A 24,604-nucleotide genomic window follows, 5' to 3' on the forward strand; every position below is an offset into this window, starting at 1 on the left:
GGAAGGAAGTTATGTCAATATCAGATATATAACAAAGACCAGTCACTCAGATTTGAAATGTTGCCAATCTATACAATCTCAGTCTTCAGAGTTTTAAAGCACAAAAGTTCATTACTTTAATGATCAAGCATTTTTTAGGTTTATGAAAGAAAAGTTTATGTTAATCAGAATACTACACTTTTATTCAAATGGCAAAATCAGGTAAATTTTCCTTGAGATTGAATTCGGTGAAATTTTTCTATGTATGTGTTGATGTCAGTAAACATCAGATAACTACCCAGATGTATTTAATTATTTCGACTCAAGGAAGTATGTCCTATTTAGATAGTCTTTAAATAAATGGCTTCTGAATTGAATAAATAAACAAGAAATAGCTGAAACTAAACTCTGCTTTGGCTATAGAAAAACTAAGAGGCTTTGAAAGAGGAATCAGCTCAGAAAAATCCATGTCCTCTTATGTTCATTTTTATTTTTAGAGATAAACCCAAATTTACTATTTAAGTTTATTAATAGCTTTTGATAATTGAGCCTTTCATCTTCAAAGAGTGATAAGTGATGTGGGGATAATTTAAAAATCATTCAAAATGTAATAACTCCAGTTCAGATAGGTTTCCAACATGGAAGTCCAGCCCTATGCTCAGTGGTTAGGGTTAAACTGGATCCCACATGGCCAATCAAGACTTGAATCTCTGCCTTGGTAGCTTGAAAAACACATCAAGTCCATGCGTACCCCAAACCCTGATGGGATGAAGAAATGGATGCAAAAGGACTGTGGCATAACCAGGCCCCACTAGGGGATGCTCTCTCTTTCTCTCTTTGGTGAACATATGTGCCCTCTAGTAATTTAAAAAAAAAAAGGCAAAACCAAAAACCAGAAACTACTTCATCAAGAGTATTTTTAAACAAGGATAAAAATTAATGAATACTTATTGGGTATCTCTTGAGCTAGCCTTCTCTTGGTAGTTTTCTCATGCACTTCTCACATTTCTGTCATTCAGATATTGTTCCCTTCTTCTTCCTCTGCCCCCTCCTTTACAGATGAGAATACTGAGATTGGCTCAGTAATTAAGTTAAGATCACACAGAACACAGAAAGTAGAAATCTCAGATCTTGAACCTAATTCTGAACATGCACACACATTCTATTATGCAAAATTGTCCTGTGAGCAGCTGGTCTATTGGTATTTGAGAGATTAGCATAGACATTTAAAAATTAGCATAAAAATGTGTTAAGAGAAATCTGTTTATAATTCTGTTTGGTGAGCCCTCAAGTAAAAGTAAAACAGTTTGTTTGAAATACATTTTTGCCTTAGAAACAGAACAAGTAGACCTTTTCTTCTTATGCATACTCAAAGTCTGTATATATCTTTACATTTTGCCACAAGGCCTGTGCACTTTGCAGAGAAAGATGGAAGTTGAGGAGGCTGAATGAGAAAGCACCCACCAGGGGTGATGGCCATGCCATAATCCCTTCTCTATTTTCCTTTCAGAATTTTGGGCATGCACCTCCCTGCATGTTTTTCAAGCCACTAGGTCTAGGCCTCCAACGGCAGAGTTATCTATGTGGGATCTAGCTGCCTTAGCTAGGATGCCACTAACACTTTTAGGGTTACCCTTAAAAGTACCCTGTTGACTACCCATTGTTTTTATTACTTTTAGTGACTGTGGGTAACATGAGAGCACATTCCAAACATGTGACATTTTTTTTTTTTTAGGAGTTGTTTCTGGGGCTGGCAGGTGACGTGGTGGCACCGGAGTCCCACATGGCCAATGGTGGTTCAAGTCCTAGACCTGTGTTTTGCTTGCTCACTTTTCCTCTCTTTCTATCTCTGTCTCTGATCAAACTGGAAACATAATAATAAAGTTAAATAAAATAATTCTAAAATAAGAATTATTTCCTTTATTTTATTTATCATTATTGTTATCTTTAATTTGACCAGAGCAAGACACAGAGAAAAAGAGAGAGAAAAAGTGAGAAAGCAGGCTGCCATGTCTGGGACTTGAACTGTGGTCAGCTATGTGGGAGTGTAGTGCCTTTTACCACCGCGCCACTTGCTGGCCTCCATGTGACATCTTTTAAACAGATTCCAATAGGATTAAAAACATATACCTACTCTTCTGTTTTGGATCATTTTCTTATTGTCAAAACTCATATGCTTAACATGAACTGGGATGAAGTTTTTCAGTTCTTAATGGTAGTTGACTCTGAAATTAAGTTTTATCTTTTTCTTTAAGGTGATTTTCTAATTTAGCTTTAGTATAGAAATAGTATAATGGATTCCTCTCCTTTCTGTTGTTCTCATGTGCTGTCCCCACGGTTCTTGTAGCTACCCCTAATTCTCTAACCCACATGCTAGAATTCTAGTACCATTCCATTGGCCCACCTCGAAAGAAAGTGAATGCACCATATTGAAATTATGGCATCATGCTCTTTAAAACCAGAAAGCATGTCTGAAAGATGGTGGCCGGGCCTGTAACAATGAAAGGTATAATCTACATGTTTGTCCTTCCCTCCCTTTCCTCCTCCTCCTTCCCCATAAAGAAAGAGTGCACATGTACAAACACACACACACATACACACACGGAAGAGGAGTATTTTGACAAGGTCTCTGTTTCACTCCTCTGCTCCAGCCTCCCCATTGACTTGCATTACAGGTGTGTGCTGTCAGGCCCAGCCTGCTCGGATTGGCCCAAGATCTGATCCTGGGCTGCCCTGGTGCCCTGCTACTAGTGCTACTGTGGCTGGGCCTGTTCTTTATCAAGTTAATTCTTCAAAAATAATACTAACTTAAAAAAAAAAGTAATTCGTGTTCATTGGGAGAATTTTAGAGAAATAAGAAAATAAATAAAATACTGTTACATTTTGTAGGGATAACCAAAGCAGATTGTTTCCAAGTTATTGTTGGAATTTCCAAACAGAAATATTTATGTAAGGGAGAGACAACGATTCCTTATTCACGATCCATTTTGTTGCTTTCATTGCGACTTGAAGTCTAGAAAACTTCATGCTATTTATGACCTGAAATGGTGGGGTTGTTCAGGAAATAAATAGGTATTATTTATATATGCTCATTTTTTTTTATGTTACTGATTCTAAGTTTTGGGGTGCATATTTCTAAGGCTGATATAATAAAGATACTCTTTTTCTTTTTCCTAGACCCCAGACAGGCACAGTCTTCCCCGCCGTGGTCCTATGACCAGTCTTACCCGTCCTACCTGAGCCAGATGACATCTCCCTCCATCCACTCCACCACGCCGCTGTCTTCCACACGGGGCACTGGGCTTCCCGCCATCACTGACGTGCCCAGGCGCATTTCAGGTAAAGACTGTGCTTTAACTAAAAGCCCACCCCTTTGAAGAGGTTGTGGGGAGTGGGATGGCCAAACCTGTCTTACCTACGCTCACAGAAACTCTCAATTAGAGGCATGTGGGCAAGGGTGTGACAACCAGCAAATGGGTCTTTTGAGTTATGGAGTCATCAGGTACTCAAACATTTTAGGTCCAGAGACTGAAAATTCACCAGAGATGGCATATTTTTCTTAAGATGATATTTAATGCCACCCGGTTAGTGTCCTGCTGAGTTGTGTCCATTTGGTGGGCATTGTCTCATAACTAGGGCCTTCTCCTGAGGGTCTTATGCCAGGCCTTCCTCTGCTTGTGTTCCTCTCTTTTTCTAACATCTGCCTATAAACCAAATTACAGACTGATGGTGCAGCCACGCTAACTACTGGTCCCAAGCCCACTGTTCCTAAAAGCATATAAAACCCAGGAATCCAAGCTAGCCAGTTCCAAGAGACAGACTTAGGATCCTTATCAGAAACTTGTCAGTTGAAGTGCAGCAAGGCCTGGAGGGTCTTAAAAGGCAATGTGTGGCATCTGAGGGTCCAGTGAAGACGGAGGCAGCCTCTCTGTGAAGCACACAGCACAGTGCTGCTATTGTCAGTGTGTCGGCCCCAGTGCTCACAGATCCACCATTTGAAAGCACCAGGAATACGTGGCTCATAGTGGAAGAGCATGTGGTAAACGACCTGGCTGCCCTGCTCTGCATCCTGGAGAACGCATCATTGCTAGCCAGAAAATGTCCATGAAGACTTCATACTGACAAGTAGAGAAAAGTTAAAGGCCCTCAGCCAATGCAATGAGTTCTATAAATAAGGAAAAGGAAAGTATGCCCTGACATTCAAACTATTGATGTAACATTGTACTGCCCCTCCATCCCCCGTTAAGAAAAGAAAGATGTAGACCCATAGAAGTACGTAGCCATTGGATCCTATGTTTGCCAGACACTCTTCTCAGCGTTCGGGCCCCATGCACCTGTTTGACTCCTGGCCAGGTTAATGCCTTTCTTTCTCTTTGTGTTTCTGTCTCTGTTTCTCTCCCTCTCTTATTTTCTGCAAAGCTCGAAGCCGTTACTCACTCCGCTGAGTTGCATCACTGACAAGCTGAAGCTCCACCAGCAGGCTTGCAGGTTTTGATTAGTTCAGACTCCTTTATTTCTTTCAACTTGGGAGGAGGGAAAGCTTTGTTTCTCAAGCAAATAGCAGGAAAGGGCTCTCTGGTCCTAGTGCCTTCACATTTTCTGCAGCAGATGGACTCCTGTGGGGGTGAGTAGAGAAAGAAGAGGGATGGAGGGAGCAAGATTCTTTGGAAAACCATGTTATCACTTCTCACTATGACTGCTGTTATTTTTATGAATTACATGGTATTTGTTGAGGAATTGTGCAGAGTATAGAATTTTAGTTATTATTTCCCTCGTCTGGAATCACCGTCTCCTTTAGGCAAACATTAATTAAAGAAATTGGAAAAGATGAGTAAGACACAGGAGGCAGATAACAAGGGCTGATCTGGGATTGCAGGCACAGTGTTCGATGAGTTAGTCTGGTCATTCCTTCTGTATTTTATACTAAGAGTCCATTTTGTTTTGCATAGAGCCAAAATGACACTTTGACAGAATAGACTTGTGTAAACTTGCTTCTGTTTAGGGTCCCCTAGGACTCCCATCTGCCTTAAGTCTCTGTGGCTGAAGCAGGATTTGCTATTTTTTTCTCTAGCAGTACCCAGAGGAAGAAACCTCAAGGAGTGATGGTAGCTTTAGAGACACTTACCTGTAGCACTTCCCTGCTGAAGTGTGGTTGTATATGAATTCACCAGGAAACCTTAGAAAACACCGTTGAGAAAATGATGTATAAATGGGCAGTCCTGCAGTCCTTGCTGCTCAGGAGCCTGAGCAAGGAGGATTGTGACACAGAGAAGAGCCTGTCTAAAACACCACACACACACACACACACGCAGAGTATAGAATTTTAGTTATTATTTCCCTCGTCTGGAATCACCGTCTCCTTTAGGCAAACATTAATTAAAGAAATTGGAAAAGATGAGTAAGACACAGGAGGCAGATAACAAGGGCTGATCTGGGATTGCAGGCACAGTGTTCGATGAGTTAGTCTGGTCATTCCTTCTGTATTTTATACTAAGAGTCCATTTTGTTTTGCATAGAGCCAAAATGACACTTTGACAGAATAGACTTGTGTAAACTTGCTTCTGTTTAGGGTCCCCTAGGACTCCCATCTGCCTTAAGTCTCTGTGGCTGAAGCAGGATTTGCTATTTTTTTCTCTAGCAGTACCCAGAGGAAGAAACCTCAAGGAGTGATGGTAGCTTTAGAGACACTTACCTGTAGCACTTCCCTGCTGAAGTGTGGTTGTATATGAATTCACCAGGAAACCTTAGAAAACACCGTTGAGAAAATGATGTATAAATGGGCAGTCCTGCAGTCCTTGCTGCTCAGGAGCCTGAGCAAGGAGGATTGTGACACAGAGAAGAGCCTGTCTAAAACACCACACACACACACACACACACACACACACACACACACACACAGTTGTTTATCAATTTCATATGTAATACAGAAGAGCCGGATTATTTTGAATTAACTTACTGAAGATTAGTTAAAACATTTTCATAAGACCTCAGAACGTTTCCCATTCCACAGAGGAGGAGGTAGGAGCAGAAGCTGGTTAATTACCCAGCCATATATTGATATTAAGCCAAAGGGAGGACTGAGCATCTGCTTTAAACTAGTTTAAAAATTGAGTTTAATCCAGTTTTTTCCTCCCACCCCAAGGATTTCTGTAAGTTGTTACTGGTGAAGTAACAGGGTGCCAGGGTGGGAGGTTCTGTATAAACATCAAAGAGAACACAAAATCCCTCTTGTCAGCATGTAGGGAGCAGGACTGTCAGGGAACTGGAGGAACCCTGATCGCCTGACCTTGCACTTGGCCGTGCGTCTGTGCCTGTACACCAGCACGCTGCCTCGTGGACTGGGGCCACGTCACCCGAGGGAGCACTGTTTCCACTTCCCTTGAGGACTTGCCCTGGGAACTTCCTTGGAGAGGAGCCTGGTTCCCAGGTGCACAGTTGACTCCTGCTAGTATCTAAAGCTGTCTCTAAAGTCCATGACACAGAGGCATCCTGTAATGCGACTTCATGAGGGTTTTTTTTTTCTTTGATTTACTAAAACCCTTCAGATTGAGTCTATTCCTGTGCTTCTCATCTTGATTTAGTCTACCAACTTGTGCTATTTCCCTGTGACATGGACAACTAAAATATTAACCTGTGTTCCTTCCCAAGCAGTCCTGTGATCATGTTTTGAGATGTTTTCCATAACAGTTCATGTTTTTATGAACAGAAATCAATTCCCCCTTCATATCTAAAGGGATACACAAAGTATTCTCATATATTTGGAATGGGAAAGAATAAAATTCTTCACTTGTGTGGTAGTATTAGAGGTACAGACCCAGTTTGAATCCCAATATATATGTGTGTATATCAGGCAAGCTTCTTTCTTCTCTGAAACTTAGTTTTATTACTTACAGGGGTATAATACTTATGTCTTATGGTTATTGTGAAGACTTTATATAAAGTACTTAGGACATATCTGACACACAAAATGTGCTAAATAGATTGCAGTTGATTTGTTTTTTAAAAGTCATATATTCATATATAATTTGCAGACTCGCTAATGGCTTAAATATATCAAATAAATAAAAACTTAAACTTTTAAGGGACATTATTTGCTTTACAGAATACATCACCACAGAGCATACTTAAAAAAATATCCTTGGAATATTTAAATATTCGAATGAGTTAATGCTCACATGGCATTCACAATGCACTTCACACAGACATAGTACATACAAAGACTAGTATTTCCTGTTTAAAATGAATATTTATAGAACTAAAATCAATTGTGAACCATTCACAGAAAAGTTGATAAAGTATTAACAGTAAATAACTGAAGTCAGGAAACAGAAAATATTGAGTTACACTTATATTCACCAGGCATGATAATCTGTTCAAAGGGATCATAGAGATAAAAGCAACCAGAAAGATCCTTCAGATAGAAATGTTTCTAAAAAAAATTCTATTTCATTCTATTTCATCCTAAAAGATCATTCCACAGAAAGACCAAGATTCTATCTATGTAGAGTCTGTCAGAGAATCTAATTTTACAACTTCCTTTATTGGTGTAATTTCTTTTGAGTAATTTTTCAAGTGTGGCTACAAAAGATATTAAAACTTAATAAATTATAATAATGACATTACTATATTGTATAGTTCCTGTAGTCTTCCTTTTTGGAAGCATGAAATAAACAAAATAAGATAAAATGATAAAAATACCTTAGCTGTGATCCCTACTTTACCACAGAGAAAGATAAAAATATCAGATGTCTCAAAGTGCAGAGGCATAATACAAAGATTCAGAAGATAATTGCTTGATTTGGGGTAGACTTAAATATTATAACAAGAACAATAATCACAACTGTAGGTGTGTAACTGAATAATACATTATCATCATATAATTGACTAACCATATTTTAATGAGTTTGGATCAATTCAGCTGAAATAGAACAATTAAGCAATAACTTAGCAGAAACCAGTCTAGTGACATTACAATGCAGGGGAAGCCCTGTAGGGGTTGGCCCTTTTTACCTGCTATACTTACTGTAACAAATAAGACCTTATAGTAGAATAATATGTATTTAAATTGCACTCTCACCCCCAAGTGATTTTTATATATGATCTAATTTGAATATTCACTATGCAGAAGTAGCCAAAGTTGTTTCTTGTTGATTCTATTTAAAAAGCAAAGTGTGGCAAGGCAAGGACAAGCAAGCTTTACAGCACTCGAACTAATGCCTATCTTTGTAATTGTAATAATAGTAGCACCCATGGCATTTTTTATGTTCAAAGCACTTGTGAGGCCTGACACAAAGATTGTAATTACTTTTCTGGAAGTCATTAAAAAATACCATGTAAATAAATAATTGCTGACTTTCCAAATGTATTTAATGTAATTATCCCACTATAGAAAAAAGCACAATTGTTTACTGAGTTTGATTCTTTGACTTGCTGATCAGAGTCTTAGCTCTCTCATTAGCTGCTCAAAGGCAAACCTACATGGGGTTTTTCACTGCAGATAACTTCTCCCGGGTTCCACCCATCTGTGTGACATAGCTTAAATTAACCTAAGTCACTACCACTCTTTGGCATACATGAAGTGGAAGGGATTTTCACAGACATTTTTTCTGTGACCTTAGTCATCGTTCCCAGGGACCTCTCTGGTGCTTCCTGGAGGCCTTAGCACCTTAGATGCCGTAACTAGAGATGCACGGGCCTGGGTCATAGATGCTGGCCTCTTCAGTTACTTTGGGAGAGGAAGGTATGGAGGATTTCTCTGTACTTGTAGGGCTTTTTTATCTTTTACATGAGACAAAATTAAAAGCTATAATATTTCTAAAGGTGTTCTATTATTTTCCCACTGAAGCAAATAGTCTTAAATCTCTTCTTTCAAAATAGTTAAATATCAAAAACTTCTACTTAACCAACTGAATAGAATTATTGAAGATGTCTCCATTTTTATGACTCTCAGTTGCTAAACTATAATATTTCCAGAGGTCAGCAGAATAGACATTAGTCAAATAAATGAAGTTATTAAAATTATTTTATCACTACCACAAAATCTAGAAGTTGCCAGTGGAAAAACCCCATTTGCCCATTCAAGGTCTGTCAGGAGGATCGTTTCATGTCATTCCAAACCCAGTGGTGTTTGATGTAGTTCATTTTAAAATGTCCCTTATAACCAAATTTCTATCAAGTCTCCTGAGTAAAGTTTTTGAAACCAGCAGCTTCAGTAAAGTGCCAAGTATACGTGAACGTTTATTTTAGCAGAGTAGCTCTTACTCACAGGAGGGAGCAATGCCTTAAGAAAGGTTAAAAAGGAAAACTCTAGCAATTAATACTAATAAACCAGAAAGTTAAAGCAACTGTAATAAAACACTGGAGCATCTACTTTTTACTGCAGAACCATGCCTTTATTAAGAGCCACCTGTTTGGTAGACATACTTCTGCCACAGCAGCCACGGGCAAGTAATTAAATTTAATAGAAGCCATTCTTATTTTGAAGAAGTTCTCTGTTGAAAGCCACAGAGGGGGGAAGTTATTAAAGTTAATGGACCCTAAATAAAGGCAAACTCTATGTTAACAATGAAACGTTCAATATTCTTTTCTATTAGATTGACTGTGATTGATTAGATTATTTTTACATTCTGTAAGTTGACATTCATCTTGCTTTCCATAAAAATAGGCTATCTTCTGACATGAGCAGATGTGTTTTCATGTTCCTGGGACCTCATGTTTACTCTAACTTTTGATTTACTGGTGCTGAGGACCAAAGAAGTGGTTTCTATTCATACTAACTGAGTTAGAGGGAGTTGGCACAGCTCACAAAGTTGACCGTGCTTGGTTATTTGTAGCTGGTCTGAGGTACTAAAGCTCAGAATGAAACCTGTATACACGTTGTGACTCTTACTTTATTCATGGTTCTTACCAGTTGTTTTTGTAGGGATTGATTTCTGACCCATGTACGACCACCCACACATAGGGAAAAGATTTAGTAATAAAAGGAATCATGCTTATCTAGGGGTGGCAAACACATGGAAGATGTGTTTTATTGGAAGATTTGCTTCATTCTCCTTTTTAAACCTGGGAGTGTGAACTCATTTTGCCAAAAGTATTTGTATTCTAGTAACACGATGGCTTCTGTGGTGCACTGGGATCCGAGAAGAGGATGGAGGCAGTTTAACATAGGACACTCGTGTTGTAGTTGTAATGTCACCAACGGGTCTTTGTACAGGGGTCAACTATGTCAGTCAGTTCATTGTGAGTCAGTGGTCCCCTGTAAATGAATTACTCACAGTTGCCCATCCACAGGTCTCAGAGGTTCTGCAAGCAGTAAGACAATGTCTATCCAGGGTTTGTCGTTCTCCAAATTTTTACCAACGGTAGAGAAGTTCGCCTTTTCAGATAGATGCTAGTGAGCAAACGAAGCTGCATCGTTAGCTTCTAAAGAGTAGAAATGCACTAGTAAGTGTGTATTTTTAAATTAATACTTTACAGAACAACCGTATAGGTATACAGCAAAAATTGAGCAGGTAGTACAGAGAGTTCCCATAATGTCCACCCCCCTCCTGCCATCACCTACTTTCTTTCATTATTTACATCTTGCATTTGTGTGGTATGTTTGTTACAATTGATGAACCGATATTGCTGTGTTGTTGTTAAATAAAATCCATTATCTACATTAGGGTTTACTCTTTGTGTTTTGCAGTTCTGTGGGTTTTGCCAAGTGTATGTCATATATCCGTGATGACAGAATCACTGCCCTAAAAACCTGTGCACCACCTATTCATCTCTCCTCCCCTTCTGCTCAGCCCCTGGGAACCATAAACCTTTTATAGTCTCCATAGTTTTACCTTTTCCAGAATGTCATATACTTGGACTCACAAGCTCTTTCAGAATGGCTGCTTTCATTTAGCAATATGCATTTAAGTTTCCTCCATGTCTTTTCATGGCTGGATAGCACATTTTACTTTACCACTTAATAATATCCCAGTGTAAGGATACGATCATATTTTAAGAAACAGCAAAGATGCTTTCCCTGCATCTAGGAATATCATCTCTCTATTCCTCTTGTTGCTGAGTTTGTCAGCGATATTTCTTTCTTTTTTTTTTTTTTTTTTCAGCGATATTTCTAATAGAAAGCATTTAAGGCATTTCTTCCTGGGGAAGCAGATCCACTCTTACAGCATTGTTACCAGTTAGTCTTCCATATCTGTCGTTCATTTTCTTTTTTTAAAAAAAAATTAAACTCTTTCCTTGTTTAGCTTGTAGATAAATTCATAAAGGTTGACTTTTAGGTGGTCGTGCACATCAATTCAAGTACAGAACAGACTTGGTTAAAAATAACAGTCCATTTGTGTGACTGCTTACCTCCCTCCCCAAATATTTGCCTCTCCCAGGTGAGGAGTGCTCCTTTTTTCTTAAAAATGCCTTGAATTTTGGGACCAGCAGATAGCATAATGGTTACGTCACTCGACTCCCATGTAATTCACCGTGGTTCGAGTCCAGACAATGGCTTAAACTCATGCTGGGCTCATGTGCATAGATGCCCGAGAGCCCAAGAGGAGAATGGAGGAGAAGGGATTGTGGCGTGGCCATCCTCCCTGGGAGGTGATTTCTCGCTTTCTGCCTCTGTCTCTGTTTTTTTCCGGAGAGCACATGCGCCCTCTAGCAAAAATCTCTCTCTCTCTCTCTTTTTTTTTTTTTTTTTTAAAAAAAGGCTTTCATTTCTAAATTTGCCTTGTCGCTTCCTGCTTCTGTGCTACTACTCACTACTGTGCAGCTCTGGGTAGGGCCCTGTCTCTTCCTCTTAAGCATCCACGTCCCAGCCTCCCCTTCTCTCAGGATGAATCACTCTCATCAACACCCATTCGCACGTCATCTCTGTACAATGGACACACCTCTAATGCACACGCATCTCCTTTAGTTTCATACCTTGATCGCCTGTTGTTCTTCTATATAGACGCAAGCTTCTCAAGGACAATGACTATGTCTTAAATTTTCTTGAATCCTTATAGCCCAACATGGTTTTGGGCATGTAATAGGTGCTTAGTAATGTTTATTGAAACTAGTATTTAGTGGGAGAGAAGATAGGGCGAAAAAAGAGGAAGATAAGCCAATAGAAGAAAAAGAGGGGAGAAGAAAGGGAAAAAGAAGAAAGAAGATTTTGTTCACCTGAAACAACATAGAAAGGGCAATGCAAGAGAAACTTTTATTGCTGATAAGGACAGGAAATAGCGCAGTAAGAGTGTGCATAAGCAGTATATATTTTTATCTTCAAGTCTTTTTGCAATGTGTTTCATATTTAGAACACATATCAAGACTGCATCTGTTTCCAGAACTTGCTGCTAACTGTTAGTAATAATGCCAAAACATACTTAGGTCCAGCTTGAAACCAAATGATCAAATAGAATTTTTGATTTCTAATTTAGAGTCTGACATTAATTATAGCCATCATGTACTAAAGTGTCAAAGTCTTTTCTGAGAAAATGATAGAAATTTTATTAACTAAGTTGTAAGCTGAGAAAGCTGTTCCTCTAAAACAAAACAAAAAAATCTAGGTTTGACAACTATAATTTCTCACAAAGTTTTATCTTCTTCAGAATGGATTTATTTTTTTTCTGTACTCCCTCCTCTCCTCATTTAATTTTTTCTGTATGATACGGTTTCATGTCATCTCACTGTCCTGAGCAGTGGTCTCTGGACATGCTGATTTGCCAATGTTCCTCTTAATGCCTGGTACTCAGAACCAACCCCAGATCATCATCTTAGCCTCCATTAATGAAAACATCAAGGGCCTTTGTTCTTTTGGTGATCATGTGACACCACATTCTCACATTTGCCATTTCTTTCAAGCTGTTATCTCTCCTAGTTTTTACTTTTATAGCTTTTAAAAATATCTCATTATGATACTTTACAGTTTTTCCTGTTACTTATCCTAGACCTGTGAAGAATGAATACATATATATATATATTTTAAATGCAGTGAGTAAGTGAATACATGCATATGGACATGTATATGTTAATGCACAGAGCTAACTGTGGTTTTACACTGTCAAAGGTGCTGCCAAAGTCTATAATATGTCACATGCTGTCCGTATTTGTATATGTGAAATATGAAATTAAGGTAAATGGCAGTTGTCTTTAGCTCTTATAGAACCCCAATTTTAGATGTATTAGCTAATTCCTAAAGACAGGCACAGTGTAAATAACCCTAAGCTTGGAGCACTGGCTATTGGGTAAGTTTCTCTGCTGAATGCAAGTAACCGCCTATAAGCACAGATGTGCAGAGCATTAAGGTAGGAGTTACAGAGAGCTAGAAGAGGATTAGAAGGCCAGGCCCTTGCACCGTGGGAGCTTTCAATCTAGCTGGAATTACAGAGAGATAGCAAAGGATTAGAAGGCTAGGCACTTGGCCTAAGGGAGCTTTCAATCTAGCTAGGAAAAGACAAGATCTTATATATTCCTGTCAGGTCTTCAGAAATATTAAGTCATCAATATACATAATTTTTTTAAGTTGAAAATGTACTTGTTGAAGCAATTCAGAGTAAAACTTTAATCCGAGCATTATAGCACTGATTTTTAAGAACCTTTCCTAGAGGTTTGAAGTTGATTATGAATGTGTTTTAACATATTCATGTTTATATGCATATATTCACTTACTGGCTACATTTAAAATGAATATATATGTAAATATTCTTCACAGGTCTAACATTTTTGATATTAATAAATATTAGCCAAGGTAATTTTTTTTTTAAGGAAAAATAGAACCTTTGAAATCTCTGTTTTGTTTTTATTTTGTTGCTTCATTTGACTTTTCTAGAAGTATTAATTGACCACTGGTAGAAAATAGACAGAGGAACTGCATACTTGTTTTAAGTTAGCTTTTGGGTTTGCTAATGTGTAGAAATAGTTACAAGGGGAACCTTAGAAAAGAGGTCAAACAGGTAAAAAAAAAAAGGGTTTTATAATTAAAATGCAATGACAGTGCATTAGTTTGAATTGTCAAGGTCAATTGTGGATAATACTTTATTTTTAATAAGGTCAACTTTTGGATTTCTTTTCTTTTTCTTTTTTTCATTGTTTTCCTAAAAAGCAAACAGGAAGGCATATATTGTTAAATTGCATCAGAATTTAAATAATTCTGAGACGAATCTGGGATCTCATTTGAATAGATTTATAGTTTTTTTTATGTGATTGGAGAAGCTAATTAGTTTCAAATCCATGAAAGTTATTTATTTAAAATAATATAAAATGCTGTTTAGATAGCATCATTCCTAAATATCTCAAATAGTAGCTTAAGCATAAGGTGTCATTTATTATCAAGAGAGATTGTGACCTTAAGTGACCAACCTAGAAATGCAAGCAGGCATGGTAGACTGGTGTGAGACCTGCGTTAATTTATCTGAAGTTCATTGTTCTCTCTCCAACCAAAATGGTCACCGTTCCAGCTCTCTGTGGTAATTAGTACTAATGCCATAGTTAGTGCAATAATAATAACAAATATAATGATGGTTGTAAACACACTCCATCCTGTGCCAAGAAGAGCAGTGATTCATGAAAAATCAATAATAAACCCATTAATGTGGTCACAATAAATCCATATGTAATTAAGAACCCTTTCTAAATAAAAAACTACAAAGGAAATATAAACAGGCTTGGAGGAGAGGAAAAAGTCTGATAATAATATGGTACTCATCATTAAAGAAAACAAACCTGTAAGCTTCCAAACTACACCTTAGGAAAACAGTACATTCTCAGTATGGCTTAAAGATACATGGAGAATTGACCCAGCAGATTTGGGGGGGCGGGGAAGTGTTTGACCTCCTCTGGGCAATTAACAGAGAAGGTTAAAGTTGTTCTTTGACGTTAGAAGTTGGCAGGAATCATAGGTAGCCTTTGAAAGTTAATAAAACCTCAAATAGACTCTTTCATCCAGCAGATGGTTGAAGGATTTGAACTGGGATGTGTATTCCAAAGGAGAATTGAATCCAGCATTGATAAAATAACAGTTGCTCAATAAAATTGGCTTGAATTTCTTCTACAGCCTAGGCATATGATATGGTGATGAAACATTCATAGCATCATTGACATCCTATTGGGAACAAGATTTGGACAGGAACTGAGGACTTTCTCATTAATTTTGGACGTGCCTCTGAGTGCTTGAGTAGGACCCTTAATAGGGTCTGAGTTTCCGCATATGCAAACTGAGTAGTTGACCCAGAGGTTTTCCAAAGTGCATTAAAAATCTCTGGATGTCTGTGATCATAAATGAAGGCCTGAAAAGATACATTTTTTAAAAAAAGAATTATTTTAAATTTAACTTTATTTATTATCACCATCATTATTATCTTCCAGTTTTATCAGAGAGAGACAGAGAAAGAGAGAGAGAGAGAGAGACAGAAAGTGAGAAAGCAAGCCACCAGGTCCGGGACTAAAATCGTGGTTGGTCATGTGGGAGTCCATCACCTTTAGCTACCACTCGATACATTTTCTTATAGAAAAGATTTAATAATCATCACATCAGAGAATGGAATACAACACGTAATACAATAATAATACAACAAAGGCTAGTATAGTATTTGAATGAAGAAGTTAATCAACAGGAATGACTACTGTAGATAATAACAAAAGCTTTGGTTTTTGTACTTCAGTTGATTCTTATGAAAAGTAACCTCAGATTAAATTAATCAATGACAAAAAATACTGTACATTTAGGCCTGATACCTCTTTTAAGGAGAAGCCTTATGTATGTGTTATGTATGTCAGTATCCACGAGCAGATTTTTGAAAACTCTAGATTTAATTTAAAATGAAGAAACTTTGACATTTTACATTATATTTTGCATGATTTTATGTAATTGTTTCATATTAACCCTCTTTACCTGAGACTGGTAATAATTAAGTATAATTTATCTTGCTAGATATATGAGCATCTTATAAGGGTTACTAAACACAAGAACAGCATAATTTTGTTAATAATAGAATAAGTGAGATCAGAGGACCATGCTTTCTATAATAAAGAAACTAGATATATAGTAAGAGAAAATATGACTTGAATGATAAAAATAGTCCGTTTGGTGAAACATTGCTGTCACATTGTTTTATGGCCACATAATAAAAAGAGAGCCTTTTTTTGGTGCATGGTATAGTGATTAAGCAGTCTCTTTGGAGACAGGCTCTCTGGGTTTAAATCCAGGCTTTTGCTAGCTATGCGATCTTGAGAAGTTACTGAGGTCTTTTGTGCCTCAATTTCTTCATTGGTAAATGGGTATATTAAAAAATAATAATGGCTGCCTCAAAAGGTTGTTATGTGGTCCAAAGGATAGTTAACAAAGCCCTTAAAATAATACCTGGCACTTGGTAAATGTCAGATATTACTGTAGAAGGAGGGCAGTTGAAAACGAAATGTAATGTAGGGTTATGCATTATGAAAAAAAGGAAAATAGAGTGATATGATAGGTCAACATTTAAGCTTAGATCTAAATACCAAGAAGGAGTTAGCCATGTGAAGATCAGGAAGAAGAGAGATATTCTAGGCAGTGGAGAAAGCTAGTGTAAGAGCCCTTTGGTGGGAAGAATTTGGGGTGTTTGAAAAATGCCCAGTAAATGGGGTGAGCAAATGGCATGAAGTCAGAGAGAGAGGGATTTTTCATTATGTACAGCATTAAGACATTGGCAGATTTTTTTTTTTTTTTTGAGAGGTTTTTGGTATAGGGTGCATGCTCTCGCCCAGAGAGAGACAGAGACAGAAAGCAAGAAATCACCCCCCAGGGGGGACGGCATGCTACAATCCCTTCTCCTCCATTCTCCTCTAGGGATCTTGGGCACGCACACACACGTGCCTGGCATGAGTTTAAGCCACTGGGTCCGGGACTCGAACTGCGGTTGACTACATGAGAGTTTAGTGATATAGTTATTACGCCAACTGCAGGTCCCGCCATTGGCAGATTTTAAGTAGGATCATGATTTAAACTGATTTCTGTTTTCAAAAGGTCATGTTTGGTGTGAGGTGGAGGATTATTAAAGGGCAAAGGAGGAAGCAAGGAGTACGGCTGGGAGACTGTGGCACTGAGAGGGTGGTGTCTTGGGCTTACTTGGAAGTCCTGAGGATGGAGACATTCCGGGAAAAAGAATGTATTTTGCCTGTATCATCAAAATGTTTTAGGAATACTTTCTCCCAATTGTTAGTTTACTTTAAAAGGGACAGTGCTGCATCTTATAAAACTCATATTTAGATACTATTCATACACTCCAAAGTGAAGTGGTGATTCAGTAATGACTTTATTTATTAGGTGAATAAATAGATTTATTAGGTGAATACCAACCTGGAAAATTTAGGCTGGAAATTCACTCTGAAGGCACACATGTTTCGTTTGATCGAAAACTTTTAATTTTTAACGATCATATTTTGTGAAGCTGATTATTTCCAGTAGCTCCCCTTCCTTTAGTGTAGTGAAGTACAATGATGAGATGAATTTGGGAGGCTGAAATGGTTTTATATGTTCTTCTCATCCTCTCAGAATGCAGGTAGTTGTGTTTTCGTATCTCTTACAGCCCTTATACACACCAGTTTCTTTTATTGCTTGTAGGATGGGCTGAAATGAAAATCACCAAACTATCTAAGCAGGTGCTCATTAGGTAATGGTTCTGGAGAGTGTTTGGTAAAGACTGTGAGGTGAAGACACCCCTGGGGCAGGGGATGCTAGCATTTATCAGGCCTCCAAGCTGATATCCTGAATTTGAGACTAGTGAAGCCGAGTGAGACATCAGCTCTTATCCTCTCTGCGAATGTAGTCATCGCTTAGGAGCTTCTTCACAGAGCACTGAGAAGTTGGGCACACACGTTAACTGGGAAGAAACTCAGATTGATCAGGAATGAAGATCTTGTTCTAAGCAGAATCTCCTAACCTTAAGCTAAGGTGTGAAAGAGAAAGCTTTACTGGTAAAGACTACTGGCATAACATTTATAAATGGGCACTGCCTTCTCAGACCCTTTGTGCCTTACAAGGAGACTTATCCTCTGGAGACCTTCCATTTGGGGTTTAGAAATTAGCTTCAAGATTTTAGGGAGATAGCAGTTTTTCTGACATTTCCTGTTTGAAAAGTAACAGAATTCCTGCTCTTCTTGGACACATGCTTCCTCCTCTTCCTGGAATCCCAAAGTCCAGAAGCGTGTGTGCTGAAAACTGTCAGAGCTATTTGTTTGTTAGTTTGTTTTAAAGGAAAGGAGAGCAGTAAAAGTGGGGTCTGGAGCACAGTTTTCAGTGACCTAAGCTAGTTATTATTGGTTTGATGGATTTATTCTGAGTTTTGGAAGCTCAAAGGACTCAAAAGAAGATACAATTTAAAGGGTATCGGCATGGAAAATTTAGAATAATCCCAAGAGCCCTGAAAACTTTGTAGATTGGCGCTCTGGTTGATAGATTGGGTCTTCCTTTGGCTGGCAAATCTAGTTTTTAATCATTCTCTCTGGTTCGTACAGTACAAGAGAATGAAAGTTAAGAAAAATGCAGTATGAGGAGGACATAAATTAGATGGAGAAACAGCAGATAATGAGCCACTAGAAAATAAATAGTAACTTTTAAAAGGAATAAAATGTTAAGACAGGTTGCTCTATTGATAATAGGCATTGTCTCCTCATGGGGCTGAATCCTGACAGTACAGTGGTGTATGAATAGTTTCCCTCTCCTTCAGATGAGAGGCTAGGCTTGCTCATACTCACGGTTCACTCTAGTCTTAAAACTTTGGTATTGACCTTTTTACTGCACCGCTGCAGTATAATATTGGACGTTGCTGCAGAGGTGAGTGAGGAGACAGGTAACTAGACACATATTTGAGGACCTTAAAACTGGAAAGCTGGAGAAGTGGTTATGTTTCAGGTCATGGGCAGACTTGCAAGCTAGTGTTTGAAGTGCCAGCTTCAGACTTTCTGAGCCTCAGCTTAGGCTGTGGGTCCCTGCAGACAGCTAAGTGGCACCTCCCTGCTCCTCTTTACCTTATGCCCTGTACCCGAGAGAGAATAACTATTCAAAAAGTGAACTCTACCCTAGTCTTCTTATCAACATTTTGATTAAAATGTTATGTTTCAAACTGTAATTTTGATCTTGTATTTAAAAGTTTGAAACATTTTTTTTTCTAAAAGTTTATGAAAATCAAATATGCAGTAGCACTTCAGATTATGTAGAAGGAAGGCAAATTGGAGCCCTTCACATACAGGTAAAACCCTTCATTTATTTAAAAATGCAGCGAGCAGATAAATGGAACAAATATAGCAGATAAGCAGGATAGCACTGTGGAAAACGGGAAAGATGAAGAAATGGAACAGATACTGTCTGTGAACTAGGATTGTTGGATTCCCCAAAGTGGCACATCATATCTGAAGAGGCTCTTGGCCCTGTGCACTTAGATGACAGGTGGACTCTGGTAGCTGGCCAAGCTGCTCTTGCTGGAAGATGCCAGCCTGAATTCGAGAGGTGCAATGGAACATGTAGAGAAAAATGAGGCCGCCACCAGGAAGGAGGAGGAATCCTCGTGGGGGGTGTGTGGACAGCTTGAACTCGTCTACTGCTTTAATTCAGGAACTCCAGAGAGGGTGGAAATTAAAAAGACACTTGGGCCACCTGCAACAGTCTGATTGTCTTGCCTTTTTTTTTTTTTTTTTTTTTTTTTTTTTTATTTTTTTTTGGGGGACCAAGGGGGGATAGTGGGGCCCCCCCCCCCCCAGGAAGGATAGCCATGCTGGAATCGCTTTTCCATTCTCCTCTCAGGATGTTGGGCACACATGCACGACATGATTTTCAAGCCACCAAGTCTGGGACTCAAACTGCGCAATCCACCATGTGTGATCCGGTTGCCTTAACCACCACACCACAGGCTGGCCCAGTAGTAGTAGATTTTCTGATGGCAGAAATTAAGCTTACGGAAAAAGAATGTTAAAACCTAAAACGGATTAGGTGCAGAGGAAAATGGGAAGAATTACAGTCACAAAGTCTAAAGGTGATAGTAAGAAAAAGTGCAGAGCAAAACTTAGTATTAATAATATTTAGATAGTGATTTAAATACATAAAAAACTCATTTCACAGACACTGTCTCATTTGATTGCCACAATGACTCATCAAAGTATTGATGTTAGTGTAGACCATAGTTTCCAAATAGGAAATTAGGCCTCCAAGACATTTAGAGACTTGTTGATGGTTACATAGTAAAAGAGGGAAAGTGAAGACTCAACCCAAGTCTTTTGGCTTCATGTGATACACTTTCCCTCTACTTTGCTTTGTCATAGACATCTGAATCAGAACCACACTTGGCTACAGATGTCTGTTGGTATCATCCTAAAAGGAATTTTTATCTCACTGCCTTCCCAGGACACACCTGGTTAATACCACTAATCTTTACTAAATGGTCAGTGTTCATGCTTGATGCAGATCAGAAGACTCACAATAAAGTAAAACGCCAAATTCTTTAATCAGAAATAAAAGTGAAAATATTCTACCTCCTAATTTTGTAAGCCTGAATTTTATTCTAGAGGTTGAAAGTGCACATGTTGGGGACCAGCAGGTGGTGTGGTGGTTAAGGCACTGGACATTCCCACATGGCCGACCAGGGTTTGAGTCCAGAATCTGGTGGCTGTTGCTTTCTCACTTCCTCCCTCTCTCACTTTCACCCTCTGTCTCTCTCTGGTCAAACTAAAAAAATAAATGAATGAATAAATAAAATAAAATAAAATAAATAATTCTTAAAAAAATTTAAAAATGCGCGTATTAATGAAATCCTAAAACCTCAATATCCCACTCTGTAAGAATTGGAAAGGTGGATATAAAAATGATTTATTGTAACTTTAGACAATTCAAACAATTTGCTCGAAGCATCTAGAACAAAGAAGGAGGAAATATCTCCCATCAAATATGTGAGCTTAAAGTTAGTTGCAATACCTTTTACTACTAAATTTGATGAAAAAAGCTAATAGTAACAGTGTTCCGTTTTCTTTTGGCTTGTGTTATAACCTGTTGTTAGCAATTATATGTATTTTTATTTTTATTTGGTGGGAAAGTTTCTAAAGTTTTGAATTAACATTTTGTACCGAGAGAGAAAATCTTGGAATTTTTTGCACATTAGGTATATAAATTTAGTACTTCATTTTGACAATTGTAGTACAGTTTTTTCATGAATAGGGACATTTGTTTACAGAAACGGGATTTCTAGTAGAATTTTTGAAGGTATTTTTGGAATTTTCAGTGTTCTCACATGTGTAGCAGAATTAGCATTTTAAGAGTTGAGAAACCCACAAAAAAGATGTAATTAAATTTCCTATTTTACTGACGAGGACTGTGTGGGTCAGGATGATACCTGTTAGGTGAAGGCCGAGCCGTGACCAGAACCTACATCTCTGACTGCGACTCCACTGCTCTTGACTTTTTTTTTCCTGCTGACTTATTTATTCATTTTAAGTGCTGTATGTAGTCATTGTGATCTGAAGAGAAGAAGAAGAACCCTGGGTTATCTCCTCTGTTTGGTCCTTTCCTCTCTTCACTCTAAAATTGAGTCCCTACAAAGGTTTTCTGCATTTGTGACGGCACTATTTCCCTTGACTAGTCGCCAGAGGTTTCTGTCCATATCTGGAGTGGACTCAGCGGACATTGTTCTCAGGCTGAGAAAAACAGGTCTTGGGTTCTGTCGTTGGCAGGCAGAGAATGTCCACTGTGTGAGGAGCTACCAATGCACTCCTGCGTGCTTGTCCCGTGTCCCGCAGCCAGCTGAGCAGACTGGACCCTTCTCTCTCTCTCTCTCTCTTTTTTTTTTGGTCATCAAAACAAGTAGCTCCTCTCAGACACCTTAATACATAATTAGGTGTGTCTGTTTACACTTGGGAGACAGAGGGCTACATGTCCTGAAGAAATACAGGGAGTCTGGGAGCAGCCACAAACAGATGTGGAAAATGTCCATTTGTGGTGAGTTTATTACTATAGCACCAGGGATAAACACTGAAGATGAAACCCCTGTGAAGAGGTGGGTGTATGCATTGAGAGGGGAATGTTATCGAGCAGAGTAAAAAGTGAAAGGAGGTCCTATTTTTTTTTTTCAATTTGCTCCAGTATTTGTTTATCTCCTATAACAAGAAAAATTTCACTATTTGGCTTTAGCTGTTTGATGGCTTTTGCCAAATGCTTAACAATCTGTAGGGTTTGATTTCTCTCAAAAACCCCACTTTGAGAACAAGACTCTATGTAACTAAGATGTGTTTGTTTTTGTTTAAATCACTCAGAAGAGAAATCATCTCTTGTCCATTGTTAAAAGAGAGGTTTCAATCAAAGGAAAATTCTACATATTCTAAAATATACAAACAGCTCTTTGAAATTGATGCCAAATCAAACTCGAAAAGGGACGTTTTCCTTGCAGAAGTTTTGAGTTAATTCTGTATGCAAGGCTTGAGTGGAAAAACTCTGAGACTGTCAGAGGAACGAGTTACTACAACACTACTTTGGATTCGGAAGTTATATAAGGAGCATTATCTCAGAATAGTACGAAGACTCATGTACATGGTTTTAGGCAAAGAAAGATTCTTTTCAACGTAAGTCAGTTTTCCCATTAAATAAAAGGTAATATTTGGTTTCTGATGTCATTGGATCTAAACATCTAACCTGAGAAGACATACCAGACCTTAAATTACTTTTTAAAACAAAATCAATTGAAATTTCCCCTGTTTTTAAAGAAATACTGTCCTGTCTCCTCTCAAGATTTCTTTCAGGATAGAAAGTAGTAGATACTAATGAGGCAAGTCTAGTGGGGCAAAAGAGAGACAGATTAGAAAACCCACCAATTTAATTTTGGCACTGCCACTAACTAGTTGGACCCATGAAATGGTGCTTTTTTAAAAAACAAAAACAAAAAACAAAACAAAACAAAAAACTAAGTTTCATTAAAAGTTGATACTTGTCTTGCCTACTCTAGAAACATTTTGGTTGGTAAAACCAAATGCATATAAAAATGACAAAAACTTAAAAAGCAATGTATAAACTTGAGATGTTATCTTTATATTTAATTATTATTTTTGAGAGTCAGTGTTGATGTTGGATAGTTTGCTGGTCCTGGAAAAAATCAGAGAATGATTTTGTTCACTGGACAAGGGGGCAAGCTAAGAGACAGGTGAGAACAAGAGATGCCCCACAACACTGGTGGTCAGTGCAGAGCTGTGGATCTGGAACTGACTTGAGCCTTTGGGTTCAGGTAAATACAGTATAGTAGGTCGAGGTAGGTGGTTGGTTGAAGATATACAAGCAAGGGCTAGTCCCCTTGCCTAGCAGTTAAGGAAACCAGATTTCACATGGCCCACCACAGTTTGAGTATCAGTTCTGACAACTTGAAAGACATGCCAGGCAAGAGGTAGGCAGATGGTGTAGTGATCAAGGTGCTGGACGTGTTTGACCATAGTTCAAGTCCCAGACCTGCTAGCTTAAAACTTATGCCAAGCATATGTGCATGCTTGCCCAAAATTCTGAGAGAAAAATGGAGAAGAGATTATGGCATGGCCAACCTCCTGCTAAGGGGGGCAATTTACTCACTTTCCCTCTCTCTGTCTCTCTCTGGTGAGTGCACACACCCTATGACAGAAAGAAAAAAAATGACATTCCAGGCACATGTGCACGTGTGCATGTGTGCCCCCAATCCTGGCAGGATGGAGAAATAGAGAAGGGATTATGGTATGGCCACTCCTCATTGGGGGAAGGATTCTCTCTTCTTTTTCCCCTGTCTCTGTCTCTGTCTCTGGTGAGTACACATGCCCTCTGACAAAAAAAAAAAAAAAGCCAAAAAGAAATGGAAGACAGAGACCACACAGATTGTGACAAGGATTAAGGTCACATGTATTGCTGTTAATTTTTCCTCACACACACACTTAAATATATTTTGTATGTCACTCTGAGAGGGTGCTACATGCATTTATTGTTAAGTAGGACAAAGTTCCCATATTAAGGACTTGAAAGGCCACTGGAGGTGATAAGGTGAATTTTGCTTCTTCTAATACCTAAAAAAGAAATCCAAATGAAGAACTAGGCCAGTGCAGAGGGAGGAGAGTTTACTGCAGACTAAAGTATGCAAAGGAGAGGACTGTGAGGCATTTTCAAGGCTACTAGACTTTCAGGGGGACCGACATAGGGTGGAGAGGGGACACTATAGATGGAGGAGTGTAAACCAAGGCAGGCAGGTGGGGAAATGCAGGATAATACAGAAAATGGAAAAGTATCCAGCTTGACTGGACTGTAGAGTTCGTGAAGAAGTTGAATGAGAGACACAACTGGAAAGGTAAGTTGTGACGGGATTGTTGCTCCTGCAAATATTTGTGTGTGCCTGATACAGAGATCTAGAAATAGCACATACCTGAGTGAAAAAGCATGACACAGAGTCACAGAACAGGTAGCCGTCATGAACAAGGAAATCCTGAGGAACCAGAAAGTTGAACAAAACAAGGATTCAGGAACTCAGAGCAGAGGATAGAACACACAAACAAAAGTGGGTCTTGCTTAAGAGGAAACCTTCTAACTTACCAGTAAGCCTCTCTGTGTGTCTTTCTGGGGTAACAGCCAACCCCAAGGCATGGTCAGGCCTACACTGGGAAGCAGGAAAGTGGATGCACCTGGTTGTAGAGGACG

At 38.6% G+C, this 24,604-nt stretch overlaps 1 protein-coding gene across 1 annotated transcript in view; it reads left to right on the forward strand.

The window, feature by feature from the left end:
* Positions 1–24,604, forward strand: part of RUNX2 (RUNX family transcription factor 2) — a 144,400-nt gene that overhangs the window by 102,554 nt on the left and 17,242 nt on the right. The window contains exon 7 of the mRNA XM_027772081.1: positions 3,157–3,318. Within this exon, the coding sequence (XP_027627882.1) occupies positions 3,157–3,318 (162 nt within the window). The remainder of the gene's footprint in view (positions 1–3,156; positions 3,319–24,604) is intronic.

The sequence above is a fragment of the Tupaia chinensis genome, unplaced genomic scaffold (genome assembly GCF_000334495.1).
Source record: "Tupaia chinensis unplaced genomic scaffold, TupChi_1.0 Scaffold000252_1, whole genome shotgun sequence".
Classification (NCBI taxonomy): domain Eukaryota; kingdom Metazoa; phylum Chordata; class Mammalia; order Scandentia; family Tupaiidae; genus Tupaia; species Tupaia belangeri.